The following is a 15,657-nucleotide window of genomic DNA, read 5'->3' on the forward strand; positions in this document are numbered from 1 at the left end:
AATAGTTCACAAGTAACCGTCCAACCGAATGACTTCTTTTCCAGCCGATTTCCGACCCGGAGACCGCACAAATCCTTACGAGCGGGGGCCAGGCTTTCCCGGCCTCCGCGGCGCGGCGCCGAGCGCACGGCCCCGGCGGGCGCTCGGGGCCCGGGCCCCCGCCCCGCGGTGTTACTCGGGCCTCGGAGCGCAGGGCGGGGCCGCGGGCCGGCGGCGCAGGTGGGGAGGGGCGGCCGAGGCGCGTCGGCGACACCCCCGGGGGCGGGGAGGCGCGGCGACCGCACCCCGCCCCGGGAAGAAACCCGCCAGGTGTGGCTTCGGCGCCGAGTGCCAGCGGGGAGGAGACTCGCGCCCCCGCCGACCAACACCACCACCCAGCCGCGGCCCTGCTCCTCTGCGCCCTCGCCGCCCTGCGAGCCGCAGCTCTCCGTCCCGCTCCCGCTCCCGGCCCGTCGCCGTCCCCGGCGCCCGACCCCCGCCCGCCGGCCGCGCCGCGCTCGCAGCGGCCGGGACGGCCCCGGTGGAGAGGCGCGTCCTCGCGATCCGTCTGCGCCCCCAGCGCGTTCCCGGGTTGGGGCCTCTCCTGGGAGCCCCTCGCCCTCTCGGAGCGGCCCACCCTCGCGTCTGCCTCGGCGCTGAGCGGCGCTCAGAGTGCTCGCCGACATGAGCTGCAACGGAGGCTCCCATCCGCGGATCAACACGCTGGGCCGCATGACCCGCGCCGAGTCCGGCCCCGACCTGCGTTATGAGATGACCTGCGGCGGCATTGGTGGCGGCGGGGGCGGCGGCGGCGGGGGCACCAGCAGGATGTACTACTCCCGGCGCTGCACGGTCACCGAGCAGAACTCGGACGGCTACGGGTGGGTACCGGGCCGGCGCGGAGCGCCCGGGGGCGCGGGACGGTGGGGTCCCTACACTTCCCTAGCGGAATCCTAGCACTCGGGGACAGGCAGGGACCGTCGACCTCTGGCCGACGGGGAAACTCAGGTCTAGAAAGGGGCCAGTCTCTTTGTCCGCGATCGTGCACGCATTTCCTGTTGGCCCTGGGGCAGGACCCGCGTGTCCCGACGCCCAGTGCGCCGCGCAGACCGGGGTGGGCACGGGCGCGAACGCGGAGAGCAGCAAAGACTCAAGTTCCCCCCCGCTTTCCCTCTCCCCGCCAGCGGGGGCCCAAGGCCAGCCCGCGAGGGTGCAGGCGAGGCGAGGCTGCCCCCAGGACTGTCCCCTGCGCGGCGGGCTGGCATCGCCTTTGTCCCGGGCCGCAGGTGGGAGGTCAGGCGGGCGGGGCTGCGACCTCTAAACCCAACCCTCTAACTGTGACCAAAAGCACAACAGCAGCGGAGCGGGGCTCCGGCCTGTCGGGTTGCCCGGGTGGACTCGGCGCTCGGTTGTCGCTACTGGCTCACCGCAAACTCGTGGTCACCTCGAGACCACGTCCGCAGCGGCGCCCGGCCGTCCCGGCCGCTCCGGGTCCTGGGTCGGGAAGGCCCCGCCTCGGCCTCCCTTGTTCCCCAAACCAAACGCCCCCGCAGAGGCGGCCGCCTGACCCCCAGCCCCGGCCCTTCGCGACTCGGCCCCCGGCAGCGGGCACACCTGTGGTCCTGAGCCGGCGCCCTTTGTTTGCGAGTTTTTACAAAAGGCACCAGAGGGACGACCTCTGTGTTTCGGTGGCGGAACGCGGGCGCGGGGTCTTGCGCTTTGGGCGGACGAGCGGTAGGAGAGGGGAGAGGCCGTGTCCCACCCCCACTACCCTTCGATGTGGGGGCCGCGTGGGTCCGGGTGTCCCAGGGAGGCGCAGTGATAAGAAAGCAGGAGCTGCTTCTCAGAATCAATGCGAAACCGATCGTGGGGGGCATTTGGGTTGGAGGTGGGGGAAGATGAACCTCCATTTACCAGATCCCCTGAACGCGACTCTGGGCTTCCAGGTGAGACTTGAGACTTTTGTCTCCCGCACCCACCTCCCGCCCCCTGCAAGTTCTTCCCTTACTAGGGCTTTGGGAGAAGGAATCCTGAGTTTCAGACCTTTTTCGACCTAGCCTTGTGGCCTTGGGCTGGGGAGGAGCCACCGGAATACACTCCAGGGGGTTTTGTTTGGCCCGCAGTTTTGGAGGCCGGGACGGCCTCCAAAGTCGAGTTGCAACCTGCTTTCCGCTTGGATTTATTCGTTTCTTTATCCTCCCTCATCATCTTGGAAATTTATTTTCTCTTTTGAGTTGGCAAAGCATCAGCTCACTCTCGGAGCTCTCTGTTTAAAGAGCAAAATGCACCTGGGGGTTTCCAGGAGGAATGTGCCAAGCCCCTAGGGAGACTGGGACGAAAATGTTGCTCTTTTTCACTTGGTTTTTTGTTTGTTTGGACACTTTACTTTTCCCTCCCAGTCTTCCAGTGTTTGGAACACACATGATTTTGAATCTACGTATTTAAATCCAAATCAGAATTTGCAAGGCTGCTGCTTTTCTGTGTTTAATGAACCAAGTGTTTTATTTTAAATATGCCTGTGGAGTTCCGGTCATGGCTCAGCAGAAACGAATCTGAGTAGTATCCATGAGGACCCACGTTTCGATCCCTGGCTTCCCTCAGTGGGTTAAGGATCCGGCATTGCCATGAGCTGTGGTGTAAGTTGCAGACACGGCTCGGATCTGCCATTGTGGCTGTGGTGCAGGCCAGCGGCTACGGCTCTGATTCAACCCCTAGCCTGGGAACCTCCGTATGCCATAGGTGTGGCCCTAAAAAGACAAAACAAAACAAAACAAACCCACAAATAAATATGCTTCTGTTATCCTAGAGTCCATATGTTTTAAATTGTTAATAAACACTACTTTTAATGGAATATTTCACTCCCTTGGCTTCTTGTAGAATTACATTTGTAATATCTTGGTTAATGAACTGCATATAGATACCTAGTTTATAAGGTAACTTCGCCAAAACATTGAATTTGGGGAGGCTCCATGTTTTTTCAGAATATAGCATCATTTCTTGTGTTTGGTTCTTCCAAGCTCAAGGGTGATTATCAACCTGTCAAGTGTTCCATCTCTTCAGGATGGGAAAACAGACTCAAGTGAAAAGTGGCCTAAGTTGGAGGCAGGGTGTTTTTCAGCGCAGTGCTGTTGAGATGCGGGGGCCGCTGGGCCCTCGGAGCGGCAGGCTGGGGGCTTGAGTCAGCCCCTGGCGGTTATCCCTTCCTGATCCAGGTGCTGGAAGTTTCCCCCAGCCTGTCCCGGCCTGCTCTTGGACTGGTGCTCTTGGACTCCAAGAATTAGCACAATGCAAAAGAGCCCGCATGTGCTGACTTAACACATTTTAAAATAATGGCCACCGACTGGACAGAGGTGGGGCCGGGACTGCACCTCTTTTCCTGGGTGTCTCAGCGTTTTGTGCGGAGGGGTTTCTTTGGCCCCAGCACGCCCTTTGTAGAAGCAGGATGCCATCTGCCACCCCACTACCCTCTGCTAAGTGAATAATGATTAAGGATTGAAAAGGCACTTCTCAGGCCGAAAGTTTTTCTAAATAGAAGTGTTTTGTTTTTATTTTATTTTTTCTATTTTTGAGGTTAGGTTTTTAAAGCCCCAAACAAACAACAACAACAAAAAACCCAAACCAGGATGGAAGCACCTGGCTGACTCTAAACTCCTGTATTTCTCAAGCTTCCACTTTATTGGCTGAATTAGATTGATTTAAAAAAAAATGATCAGCGTTTGTAGTTAGCCCTCTTCCCTTTGTAAACTAATGAGTGCGTACGGAGCCCAAATCTTATTTTTTCCTTTGAAAGTGACTTTACAACCTCGTCCCTTTGTCCTTCACTTAACAACCCTGTCACTGTTTAGGAATGTGTTACAGATAAAATCCCTACTTCCTTCACCTGTGTCTTCTGTGTCTTTGGTTTAGGCTCATTGACATCTGCAGCTATTTTCTTTACCTTCTGCCACGCAATCTAATATTTTAAAGTTTGGCGCATATTAGGGTGCTTGATCACTTAAGAGGTTTATTTCTGAAAATTGAAACACTGGGTTTTTCTCGTATGGGGTGTTACATTGTTTTCACTGAAGGCAGGATTACTAGTAGCTTCTTCCTGCAATCGAAAGCAGTTACCAAGCTGTAGTGAAATTCGGTGGCCACATGACCTCGGTTCAACGTGTGGAATTTGTAGGAGGATTAAATGCCAAGTACAGCCATTAAGCTTTAGAAGTATGTGGTTAACATGATAATGCTTACTTTTCTCCAGAGCTCATGATTTCCAAGCCAAAAGCTGTGCGATCACTATTTGCTACAGACTTTAAAGTGTGTTTTAAACTACCTTTGAAAAGAAGCCTCTTTCTTAGCCTGAGATAAGCAGGTCAGTTTGCATTTAATTTTAGAGAGTGGTTTCAAATTTAGAGACAAGTAGAGTAGACTTGCCCCAAACCCCAGAGTCCACGCATGGCCCGGTCCGCCCGGGAACTGGTGGCCACGCACCTCTGCCCTCTGTCGCCCTGTGCCTTTAGACCATGTGCTTGTGTAGGAGACAAGAGAGAGAGCCCTTTACTGATAGGACAGAAGTGGCTCAATTCCATCTATTCACTATCCAGCCAGTATGTTCTGAGCATTTGCTGTGTGTTAAGTGTCGGGGAGATGCAAAGGTGAAAATACAGAGACTTCTGGAAGGGAGTGGATGCTCTTGAAGATAAGGTCACACGTACCATAATCTACAAGGATGACGGACAGGAGGGGCGCACATGACTCACAGGCATCATGAGGGGATGAGATAACATCCTAGTGGCAGCACTGGCAAGACTTTATTACAGAGGAAGTGGCGTTGACTCGACTTTGGGGAATTTCAGCAGGTAAAGCAGGGAAGAGCCCGAGAAAAGTGTGAGACGTGGAAAACCAGGAGCAAGTTCAAGGCCTAGAGCACGGTCTCCCTTTGGAGTATTTGCTTGCTGGTGGGGAAGCAGTAAGCCCTCGGGAGGAAGGGTGGGTTGGGGGCAGAGCTTGGGAGACCTGGAACCCATGGTAGGGGGTTGGGTAGGCCTACGGGAGCCATGGCAGGTTTCATCAAAGCCAGCGAGGGTCTCCGTTGAAGGAGCAGGGAAATCAGATGGTCTTAGGAATCTGTAGGACTCTTTCTGGGGCGGCAGCCTGCAGGAGGCAGTTGGCTTAAGAAAGGGAAGCGAGGAGGTGATGGAACTCTAGCTGAGGTTGGTGGTGGTGGGACAGGAAAGCGGACTTGGCGAAGTGGCAGCTTTAGCTCAGAACTGGATCAGAGAGACAAGGGGGAATCTGAGAACACAGGCTTAGAGTTGGGTGACTCATAGAATGGCTCTTCTAAATATTTTTCTGGGAAACGACAGGATTCAGTTTAGCTTGATATAGGGCAGAGAGTCACATTTACATGAGATTAGGCTTGAGTAAGTTCTGTATTTTATGACAATATCAGATGGGCGGTTAATAATGGTTACCATTGCCTGGCAAGCACCCACGATGTGCCAGGTATATTATGTTTGTTATGACAAAGTTCCCATTTCACAGGTGAGAAGTCGAGGTTAAAGTTAGGTGATGTGGCCTGGGTCACGCAGCTGGTTAGGAGCCGAGCTGTAGTTGAGTCCAGTATACCACCATGACTCAAGAAAAGATCAAACCTTAGTTATTAGAATTCATCTTTTCTGGGAGTTCCCACTGTGGCTCAGTGGTAATGAACCCAACTAGTATCCATGAGGACTCCGGTTTGATCCCTGGCCTCTCTCAGCGTGTTAAGGATCCAGTGTGGCCATGAGCTGTGGTGTAGGTCGAAGACACGGCTTAGATCCCACGTTGCTGTGGCTGTGGTGCAGGCCGGCAGCTACAGCTCCGATTGGACCCCAGCCTGGGAACTTCATATGCTGCAGATTTGGCCCTAAAGAGCAAGAAAAAGAAAAGAATTTCATCTTATCTTTTCTCCTTGCAAACTCTTCTATCCAGTATGAGTTTTTGCTTGGTTTTAATTTGTTGCGTGCCTGTAAAATATTTTTTTTGTAGCCATTGTGTTGTTTCATTAGCACTCCTGTGGCGTTTCTGTCTGCTGAGCCATAAAGCACCCTGTGATGCATTACGCCAGCTAATTGTTGGGCAGGTCCCCCAAAGGGCTTCCAACAAGTAGTTAACTTTTTCTCTAAATATGGACATGATTTCATTGTCGTCCAGGTGATTGGAAGTTCTTGGGAAAGAAAAAAAAAATGCTGATGCCTCCACGCAGACTTCTTAGGGTGGAGCTGAGGTGTGGTGACTTGGGGCGTCTATAACTCAGCCCTCAGCCAACCAGTCTTTCCAGACTTTTCAGAGGCTCTGGAAGGAGCACCCCATCCCGAGGCCTTGGCGCCTGGGGCTCTGTCACCACGCCCTTTGCTTTTCTCTCTCTCTCACCTGCACACCTGGGAAAATGGGCAGGTGTGGCTCTGATGCTGAAGCCACCGCCCTGCAGACCCCAAGGCTCAGGGAGACTCGTCTGAGGCAGCTTCCCACTAGTAAAATGCTAGACCGTCCCATCACCGACACCTAACTGCCACCACCTTGGGCTCGAAGGGTCCAGGGCCTTCAGACACCCCGGGAAAGTGAAATCTACATTTCATGCAAGTGATGGCCCAGGAGGGACGGGCTGCAGCCAATAGGTCTAGGTTTTTGCTTGGGATTCTTTTTTTGGGGGTCTGGGATCTTAGTTCCCAGACCAGTGATTGAACCTGACCACTAGACCACCAGGGAACTGGAACTGAAAATTTTTAGAGCCACACCCGTGGCACATGGAGGTTCCCAGGCGAGGGTTCGAATCGGAGCTGAATCCACTGGCCTACACCACAGCCACAGCAATGCTGGATCTGAGCCGATTCTGCAATTTACACTACAGCTCATGACACCACTGGATCCTTAACCCATTGAGCGAGGCTGGGGATCAAACCCAAATCCTCATGGATCCTAGCCAGACTCGTTAACTGCTGAGCCATGAAGGGAACTCCTAGGATTGAAATCTTTGACATGGCAATACAACATCCCTTGCTGCATCTGACACCCCAAAAAAATACAAGGAGTTGGCTTCTTGGTAGATAACTAGATTACTTGTAAATGATTTTTTTAAAGACTTCAGAATGAATGTAAGTTTTCACATAGGAAAGTAATTCAAAAACAGAATCCCTCTTTTGGCGTCGAATTTGTAAGGGTCGATATACATATGTCATCCCCACTTAACAGGGGAAAACAAAGCATCTTTGTCTGAATTTTCTTATCCCTTCAAAACATTTTTTTCATGCACTTAAAATGTATCACTCTCTTTGAATTGTCTCAAACCTTATTTTAGGTCTTATAGGTAATGGTAGGAAGCTCAGAAATGCCTCACACTCTATACCCAATCTTCATCTCTCTCTCTCTTTTTTTCTTAAACTTCTCATTCCACCCCCAGTTTGCTGCAAGATACCCTTAAAACTATGAACTGGGCAAAGTTCCAAGTGATGATTGGGGGGAGGGGCAAAAAACAGGAAACGTAAAGGTGAAATCTGTGAATCATGTCACAGCAGCATCGAGGGGCCACCTGTCAGAGCGAGCGTGCAGCGTGGAGTTAGTTTCACGGGGCTTTGCACACCTTGCGCCTCCTCTAAGCATCTCCCCCCCTCCCCCGCCACCCCCACAAAGGCTGAGTTCCTCCAGGTTGCAGATGCAGAAACTCCAGGCCCAAGCGTCTGAGTAACTTGCCCAAATCACAGGCCGTCCAACCGGCTGCGGCCGAGCAGGGGGTGGACCTCACAGTCTTTATGAAGTTAATCCTCAGGTTCCCCCCCCCTCACCCCCAAATCCACCAAAAACACTGAACACAGTAAACATGGAAAGAAGGGGAGCTTTATTAGCATACGGCTTCCAAAGCTCCAGAGTGAGGACAAAAACCAAGGATCAGAGGAAGTCTTTCTCAAACCTCGAGATACCTTTTTTGCTCACTGTTGGGGTGGGAAGTGTGTGTATGTGGTGGTGGGGGGGGGCGGTAGATGCACCGCCTGATGGAGCTTTTGGGATCGGGGTCATGAGTGGAAGTACCCTCATAGGAGTCTTATTTGCCTTTGTTTTTCTCCGACTTTCCTAAACCAATCAAACATGCATCTAGTACCTTCCGTATGCAGAGCTCCCTGTTGTTGGGTGCGTGTAGGAGTGGAGGCTGACTGAGATGGGACCTTTGCTCTCCAGGAGCAGGGCTGCAGGTGTGTCAATAATGACAATAAATAGCAGAGCAGGGGAGAGGTTCAGGTGGGGGGTGGGGGGGAGTGTGGCGGAGGCAGCCTTCTCTGTGTAACTTCCAAAGGATGGAAAGGTGACATTTGCATGGATATGTGAGTTTTGGAGGTGGGGTATTGCCCTTAAATGAAGAAGTAAATTTTTTCTTCTCAAACTTTATGAGTATTTTTCTTTTGCCTGAGTTCCTTTTTTTTTTTGGATGTGCTGGCGCATGTAGAAGTTCCCTGGCCAGGGACTGAATCAGAGCCACAGCAATGACAATGCAGCGTCTTTAACCACTAGGCCCCCAGGAAACTCCCTACTAAGATCTTTTACATTTTTAAAAAAGTTTTTGAAATGCTGCTGGCCTATGCTACAGCCACAGCAATGCCAGATCCGAGCCATGTCTGTGAGCTCCACTGCAGCTCACGGCGACGCTGGATCCTTAACCTGCCGAGAGAGGCCAGGGATCGACCTCGTATCCTCGTGGATCCTAGTCAGGTTTGTAATCCATTGAGCCACTAAGGCAACTCCCCTCAAGACCTTTTAAAGAAACTCAAACAAAATAGTATATGGAACACGCTTTGAAAATTATAAGGTGCTAAGCAAATAGATTTTAAATCAATATTGATGCAAATAAGTTTTAAGATCAAAGTTAATGCATTATGTAATTATCATAATTCCCACCAAATATTTCTTGAGTTTTTGCAAGTTCTTGTATCCATGAACCTGAATACACAGAAGACATCATTTCTGTTGGCACAACTTTGTAAATCAACTACACTTTAATAAAAAAAGTTTTTAAACAATCAATTGTCAGACTCCAAAGAAAAAAAGATGTCATTTCTGGCACCTGTGCGGGACCCTGTGTTGATGGAATGAATAAAAAGGAAGGCGAGAGATGGAGATGGTGAAGGAGAGAAAGAGAGAGAGAAGGGCCAAGGGAAAGAGGGAGGAAAGAAGGAATCCAGGCGAGAGACGGTGTGTACACAAAAAGAAAATACAGAGTTAGGTGGTGTGGACCGAGGGTCTGATGATCAGCACAGGTGATTGTAGACGGACCAAAGAGAGTAGCTCTCAAAGTAGATTTTTACCTTGTAATGCTGCATGCCTCTCTTCAAACTCTTTGTCTTGTATTTTCTTCTTTTTTCCTCTACTATTCTTGGAAACAGTGTTAAACTAATGGCTTCACAGTTAATTTTGTGGCGTCTTGTTTTTTAAGAAAAGAGTGTTAGGTGGAGGTAGTAAAATAAAACGTAGGAAGCGCTGTGGGGTTGTTCACAGGTGCATGTGGCCCATCCTTGGAGGAAAATCCAGACCGGGTTTTCCCTTGAGCCCCTGAGGAAGGGCTCTTTGGGTAAACGGGTAGAACCATGACTTGTTTAAACTAGTTTTAGAATGAATTTTTTAAAAATGTGCAGGCAGGTTCTTGGTTGTACGAATCATTTGTCTTTGTGAGTTTGAAGGTAAAACAGAATTTCGGAAGAGTTAGACTTTTAAGGACAGGTGTTATTTTTTCAAGGCCAAGCTGTTCATTTTTTAGTGTAAAAGTCAATATTTTTCTGATTGATTTGACCCAGGTGAATTTTCTTTTCTTTCTGTCTTCCTTCCTTTTGCTCCCTCTTTCCTTCCTTCCTTCCTTCTTTCTTTCTGTGACGTCTTTCATTTTCCATGTCACTGAAATGGGATTTAAAAATTGACCTTTGACCTCATTAGTTCAATTCATAACGTGGTTTAAAATCTCTGTACTGGGAACACCAATGCATACCAGTATTGAACATTTCTTTGAGGCTGGGGATTTTTTAAAAAGTCCTTACATGCTTATTTAAAAAGTATTTGTTTAAAAATGATTTTTCCTTTATGATAGAATTTTGCATTTTCCCAAAGTGCACTGTATGAATTGAACAGAACATAGACTTTTTTTTTTTTTGTCCTTTTCTAGGGCCACTCCCATGGCTTGTGGAGGTTCCCAGGCTAGGGGTCGAATCAGAGCCGTAGCCACCAGCCTACACCAGAGCCGCAGCAACGCAGGATCCAAGCCGCCCACATCTGTGACCTACACCACCGCTCATGGCAACGCCGGATCCTTAACCCACTGAGCAACGCCAGGGATCGAACCCTCAACCTCATGGTTCCTAGTCGGATTCGTTAACCACTGTGCCACGACGGGAACTCCGAACATAGACTTATGGATAATGTTCAACAGGAGCAGTGAGTTTGGTGGTTGCATAAAATAAAGTTGCAGAACAAATGAGCTAAGAGAATCTTAGATAGCATCTAGCCAAACAGGTGAGAAAACTGAGCTCTAGAAATGAGATTTTTTTTTAAAAAAAGATCTAAAATTATGTGTAAAAATATAATTTTTTTTGACTTCAAAAAGTTTTCAATAGGGAGTTCCCATTATGGTGCAGCTCGGAAATGAATCTGACTAGGAACCATGAGGTTGCATGTTCGATCCCTGGCCTTGGTCAGTGGGTTAAGGATCTAGCATTGCCCTGAGCTGTGGTGTAGGTCACAGATGCGGCTCGGATCCTGCGTTGCTGTGGCTGTGGTGTAGGCTGGCAGCTGCAGTTCCAATTAGACCCCTAGTCTGGGAACTTCCAAAAAATGTGGGCAGATCCTTTAGTAAAGCATGAAGAAGTCTTTTTAGTATTATTGACAACATATGAAGCTACCTTTTTTTTTTTTTTTTAAGTGCAAGCCCACCGATATTTTAAGCCAACATTTAATTGCCTCACCTTTCTTTTTCCTGGCTTTGGTTCATTTCTAAGTGTGCTATAACCAGCTACTCCAGTAGCTGAGTCAAGAGCTGATCAGTTTTATGTTTTGTTGTCGGATGAATTTAGTGTCATCATTCACTTTAAAAAGCCTTGTATGTACTCCTTGGAACATTCATTCACAAGTGAGTTTAGCCTCCTTGCCTCTTTTTGATTTTTTTTCAGGCATTTTTATGTGGGAATAATTCTGGATTTATGGAAAAGCTGCAGAGATACCAGAGTCCTGGAATACTTCACAGACTTTGCTCATCTGCTTCGGTCTTTTTTTTTCTTCCCTTTTACGGCCGCACCTGAGGCATATGGAGGTTCCCAGGCGAGGAGTTGCAGCTGCCGGCCTACACCACAGCCACAGCCAATACCGGATCCTGAACCCACTGAGCAAGGCCGGGGATCCAACTTACATCCTCATGGACGCTGTGTCGGGTTCTTAACCCACTGAGCCACCACGGGAACTCCTGCCTGTCTTAGAGCTCACTGTGTGAAAGTTTTGTACAGTGGCACAAAATTATAAAAGCGCCCAAGAAACCTGACTTTCCACTTTGCTGAGAGGGAGCCCCACCCTTTGTTGGTCAGCGCTGGGCATTCTTTGTGGGAATCACCCTCTGAACCCAGTTGCTGAACAGAATTACCAGATGTTGCAGAAGAAAGGTCCTCTCATCCCGCCTCAATAAAGGAAACAAAGTCACAGGGCCCTTCCTAATTACTTACCCGCCCTCGCCTTCTGAATGACGTTTCTGTATTTCTTCATTTCTCCCTTTGCCTCTTGAATAATATATCTTCCCTCTCTGTTATAATAGGTGCATTTTGCACAGTGTTCTGATTCTAAGTCAATTGGAATTTTGCACAAGTTGTGACAACGGACGGAGTCGAGTTTCTGTCTCAGCAACAGGAGGAGGGTGCCAGGTTTCCCATCTGATCGGGAGTGGGAGGAAGAGCCGGGCGGCATCCACGCGGGGTGCGGGTGGGGCGCCCTGGGTTTGGCAGGTGCGCCGTGCGGGCGGCGCTTTGCCGGGGCCTGCCTGGAGGAGCTGTGGCCTCATCTGGGACAGGTTCCCAGGGCAGAAGCATCCTCATGCACGTCCTTTCAGCCAGTGCCGGCTTGTAGGGGAGCCTGGCTGGCGGGGAGGGATGCAGGGTGGCGGAGACAGAAAGTCAGTGGCTCTCTGATGTGAGATGCTGCAGGCCGGCGTGGTGGCTGGAAGCTGCCCACACGCTTGTGCTTTTACTCCCACCCACGCTTCGGACAACCCCCGCTTTTCTTTTTTTCTTTTTATTTACTTATTTATTTATTTTTTGTCTTTTTGCCATTTCTTGGGTCGCTCCTGCAGCATATGGAGGTTCCCAGGCTAGGGGTCGAATCGGAGCTGTAGCCACCAGCCTACACCAGAGCCACAGCCACGCCAGATCCGAGCCGGGTCTGTAACCTACACCACAGCTCACGGCAGCGCCGGATCCTTAACCCACTGAGCAAGGCCAACGACCGAACCCGCAACCTCGTGGTTCCTAGTCGGATTCGCCAACCACTGCGCCACGACGGGAGCTCCTCTTTTCCTTTTTAAACAGTGACATTGTTTCTTTAAAGCACGCGCAGACACCCCTCCCGGTGCAGACACACATCAAAGAAAGTCCAGTACATCAAACAGGCGTCAGAGAGCTTTATCGGAAAGCCTTGCAGGCTGGCCTGGCTGGTGGCTCTGAAATTGGGAGGAACGCGGGCAGAAGACCTTTTCCTGAACATTGAACAATAATTTAATCCGCTCGATTCTCTCTCTTAAACTCAGCCGTGGTGGGCTGGGCGGGGGCCTGATGTATCTTGGCAAATGAACAAGCAAGGCTTGTTTTATGAGAGCTTACCCTTTTCCCCTACATCTGGAGCAAATTCCTGAAATCTCTTTCTTTAAAATGTAGACGATCTAGGGAGTTCCTGTCGTGGTGCAGCGGAAACGAATCCGACCAGGAACCATGAGGTTGTGGGTTCCATCCCCCGCCTTGCTCAGTGGGTTAAGGATCTGACGTTGCCGTGAGCTGTGGTGTAGGTCACAGACGCAGATCAGATCTGGCGTGGCTGTGGCTCTGGCGTAGGCCAGCAGCAACAGCTCTGATTGGACCCCTAGCCTGGGAACCTCCATATACCTCAGGTGCGGCCCTAGAAGGACAATAAAATAAAATAAAATGTAGAACATCTACAACATCTTTTTTTTTTTTTGCTTTTAAGGGCTACACCTGCGGCATATGGAGGTTCCCAAGCTAGGAGTCTAATCAGAGCTACAGATGCCAGCCACAGACAGTCACAGCCACAGCCATGCCAGATCCGAGCTGCATCTGTGACCTATACCACAGCTCATGGCAATGCCAGATCCTTAACCCACTGAGTGAGGCTGGGGATGGAACCCACAACCTCATGGTTCTTAAGTCACATTCATTTCTTTCTTTTTTTTTTTTTTTTTTTTTTTGTCTTGTCTTTTTGCTATTTCTTGGGCCGCTCCTGAGGCATATGGAGGTTCCCAGGCTAGGGGTCGAATCGGAGCTGTAGCCACCGGCCTACGCCAGAGCCGCAGCAACGCGGGATCCGAGCCGTGTCTGCGACCTACACCACAGCTCACGGCAACGCCGGATCGTTAACCCACTGAGCAAGGGCAGGGACCGAACCCGCAACCTCACGGTTCCTAGTCGGATTCATTAACCACTGCACCACAACGGGAGCTCCTACAACATCTCTGGAATACTGCATCGTAGTGTTGAGGTTTCTGCCCCACGTCTTCTGGAAAAGGGCTGCATGTGCAATGTCCACGCTGGGTGAGGGTTGTACAGAAGATACTCTCGGGTCATCTGCAAAGGAAAAAGGGCTTGTTTTTGCATTAAAGATAATTTAAGTTTCCCATCACTTTCTTTACCATTATCGTCCTTTTCTAGGGTTGCAGAAGCCGTTTTTGTAAGCTAGGCTTTTCCTTTGTCTCCTATAGTGATCCTCAGCCAGTCTGGCCAGGGACGCCCTCAGGCTGTGGGTCCTAAGCTGCCTTTCCCAAAGGGGCTGGTGAGGGCAGTGCCGTCGCTGGGGTGGCAGAGAAGCTCCTGGAAACATGTTTTCACAACTCAAAGGAATATTTCTTTCCCATTTTTTAAAAAAATATTTCTGTTTATTTTATTTTTATTTAAAAAAATTTTTTTAGGCTTGCATCCATGGCATATGGAGGTTCCTAGGCTAGGGGTCAAATCAGAGCACCACAGCCACAGCAACGTGGGTTCTGAGCTGCATCTGTGACCTATGTCACAGCTCACGGCAACGAAGCTTCCTTAACCCACTGAGTGAGGCCAGGGATCGAACCTGCGTCATCATGGATGCTAGTCAGATTTGTTCCCACTGAGCCATGACAGGAACTCCTCAAAGGAATATTTCTGGATCAGATCTTGGACTTGGGGAGAAAAACTTGATGCGAAGAACATTATTGGTCTAACCGGTACCATCTGAAAATTTTCTATAGATTGGAAAATAGTATTCCATCAGTTTTAAATGTCCTGATTTTGATAATTATACTGTGGTTGTAGAATCGAATGTCTTTATTCTTAGAAATACATGGTGAAATATTATGGGATAAAGGAGCATGACTCTTCTCAGATGGCTCAGAAAAATGTATATACATAAACAGACACACAGACGGGCGCAGGGACAAAGAGACATAGCAAATGTGAACAGTTGGGCCCTCTGGGCAAAGAACCTACCAGAAATGCCTTTGTCTGGGTTTTGCAACTTTTCTGAAAGTTTAATAAAATTATTGCCAAATCGAAAAAAAGTTTCATGTCCGCCTTCTTTGTGTTTCTTCATCAGTCAAACCGGAACGATGTCCAGGCACCCGAACCAGAACACCATCCAGGAGCTTCTGCAGAACTGCTCGGATTGTTTGATGCGGGCAGAGCTGATCGTGCAGCCTGTAAGCTTTCTCTTTTTCTCCTACAGTAGCGTCCACGTCCGGTTTTGCACCTGGTTTTGTTCCGGGCTGACTTAGACTCCTGGCCCTGACCTTTGCACTCTTGATCCCTGCCCTCCTTCGCCTCCTTAGTGTCTTTCTTGAAACAGACAGAGAGAGGTGTGTGTCTTCCTAACCTACTTGCGTTGTCGGGAACCAATGGGAACCAGTTTTCATATAGTTTTTGTCCAGCAAAGGTTGACATCCAGATTGCCACGCTTGTGCAAGTGCAACAAGCTCTCCCCATTTAGGCGACTTACTCATACTTTCTCTTCCTGGAGGTGCAGCCTGACATGTTTATATCACTGGATTTTCGTGGATTGCGATGGACCCCACTCATTTATTATCTTTTTTCGGGAAGATCTGCCATCTTGCAAGAGCACTTCCACTTGAGAAACTTTACGAAATATGGACAAACAAGCAATTGACAATTGAGGAAAGGTGGTAGCATTCGTGTAAGCCGCGCATGTCACGGAGAGAGCCCTGGATGTCACTGACACGGGCGTAGCAGTCATGAGATCCATGGCATTTTCTGAGTACCTGTCCCAGCTCTCCCCAGAGGTGGCCTCTCACTAAAAATCACCCATCATCAAAGCCAGGAAACTGCTTGGGAAATGGACAGCACATTGTAAATCAACTGTATTTTAATTAAAAAAATTTTTTTTTAAAAAAAGGAAATTGGTTGGCCCGATGCAATTAACTAGACGGCTTTC

General features: G+C 49.7%; 1 protein-coding gene across 2 annotated transcripts in view; it reads left to right on the forward strand.

Moving 5' to 3' along the window:
- The window catches only part of DSP (desmoplakin), a 52,978-nt gene continuing 37,623 nt past the window's right edge, over positions 303–15,657 (forward strand). Inside the window, exons 1-2 of one of the 2 annotated variants that reach the window (XM_021100158.1) lie at positions 303–860; positions 14,806–14,908. In XM_021100158.1, coding sequence (XP_020955817.1) covers positions 664–860; positions 14,806–14,908 — 300 coding nt within the window. In that variant the 5' untranslated portion in view covers positions 303–663. The remainder of the gene's footprint in view (positions 861–14,805; positions 14,909–15,657) is intronic. The other variant, XM_003128168.4, reaches the window with a different exon arrangement.

This window comes from Sus scrofa, chromosome 7 (assembly GCF_000003025.6).
Source record: "Sus scrofa isolate TJ Tabasco breed Duroc chromosome 7, Sscrofa11.1, whole genome shotgun sequence".
Lineage (NCBI taxonomy): Eukaryota > Metazoa > Chordata > Mammalia > Artiodactyla > Suidae > Sus > Sus scrofa.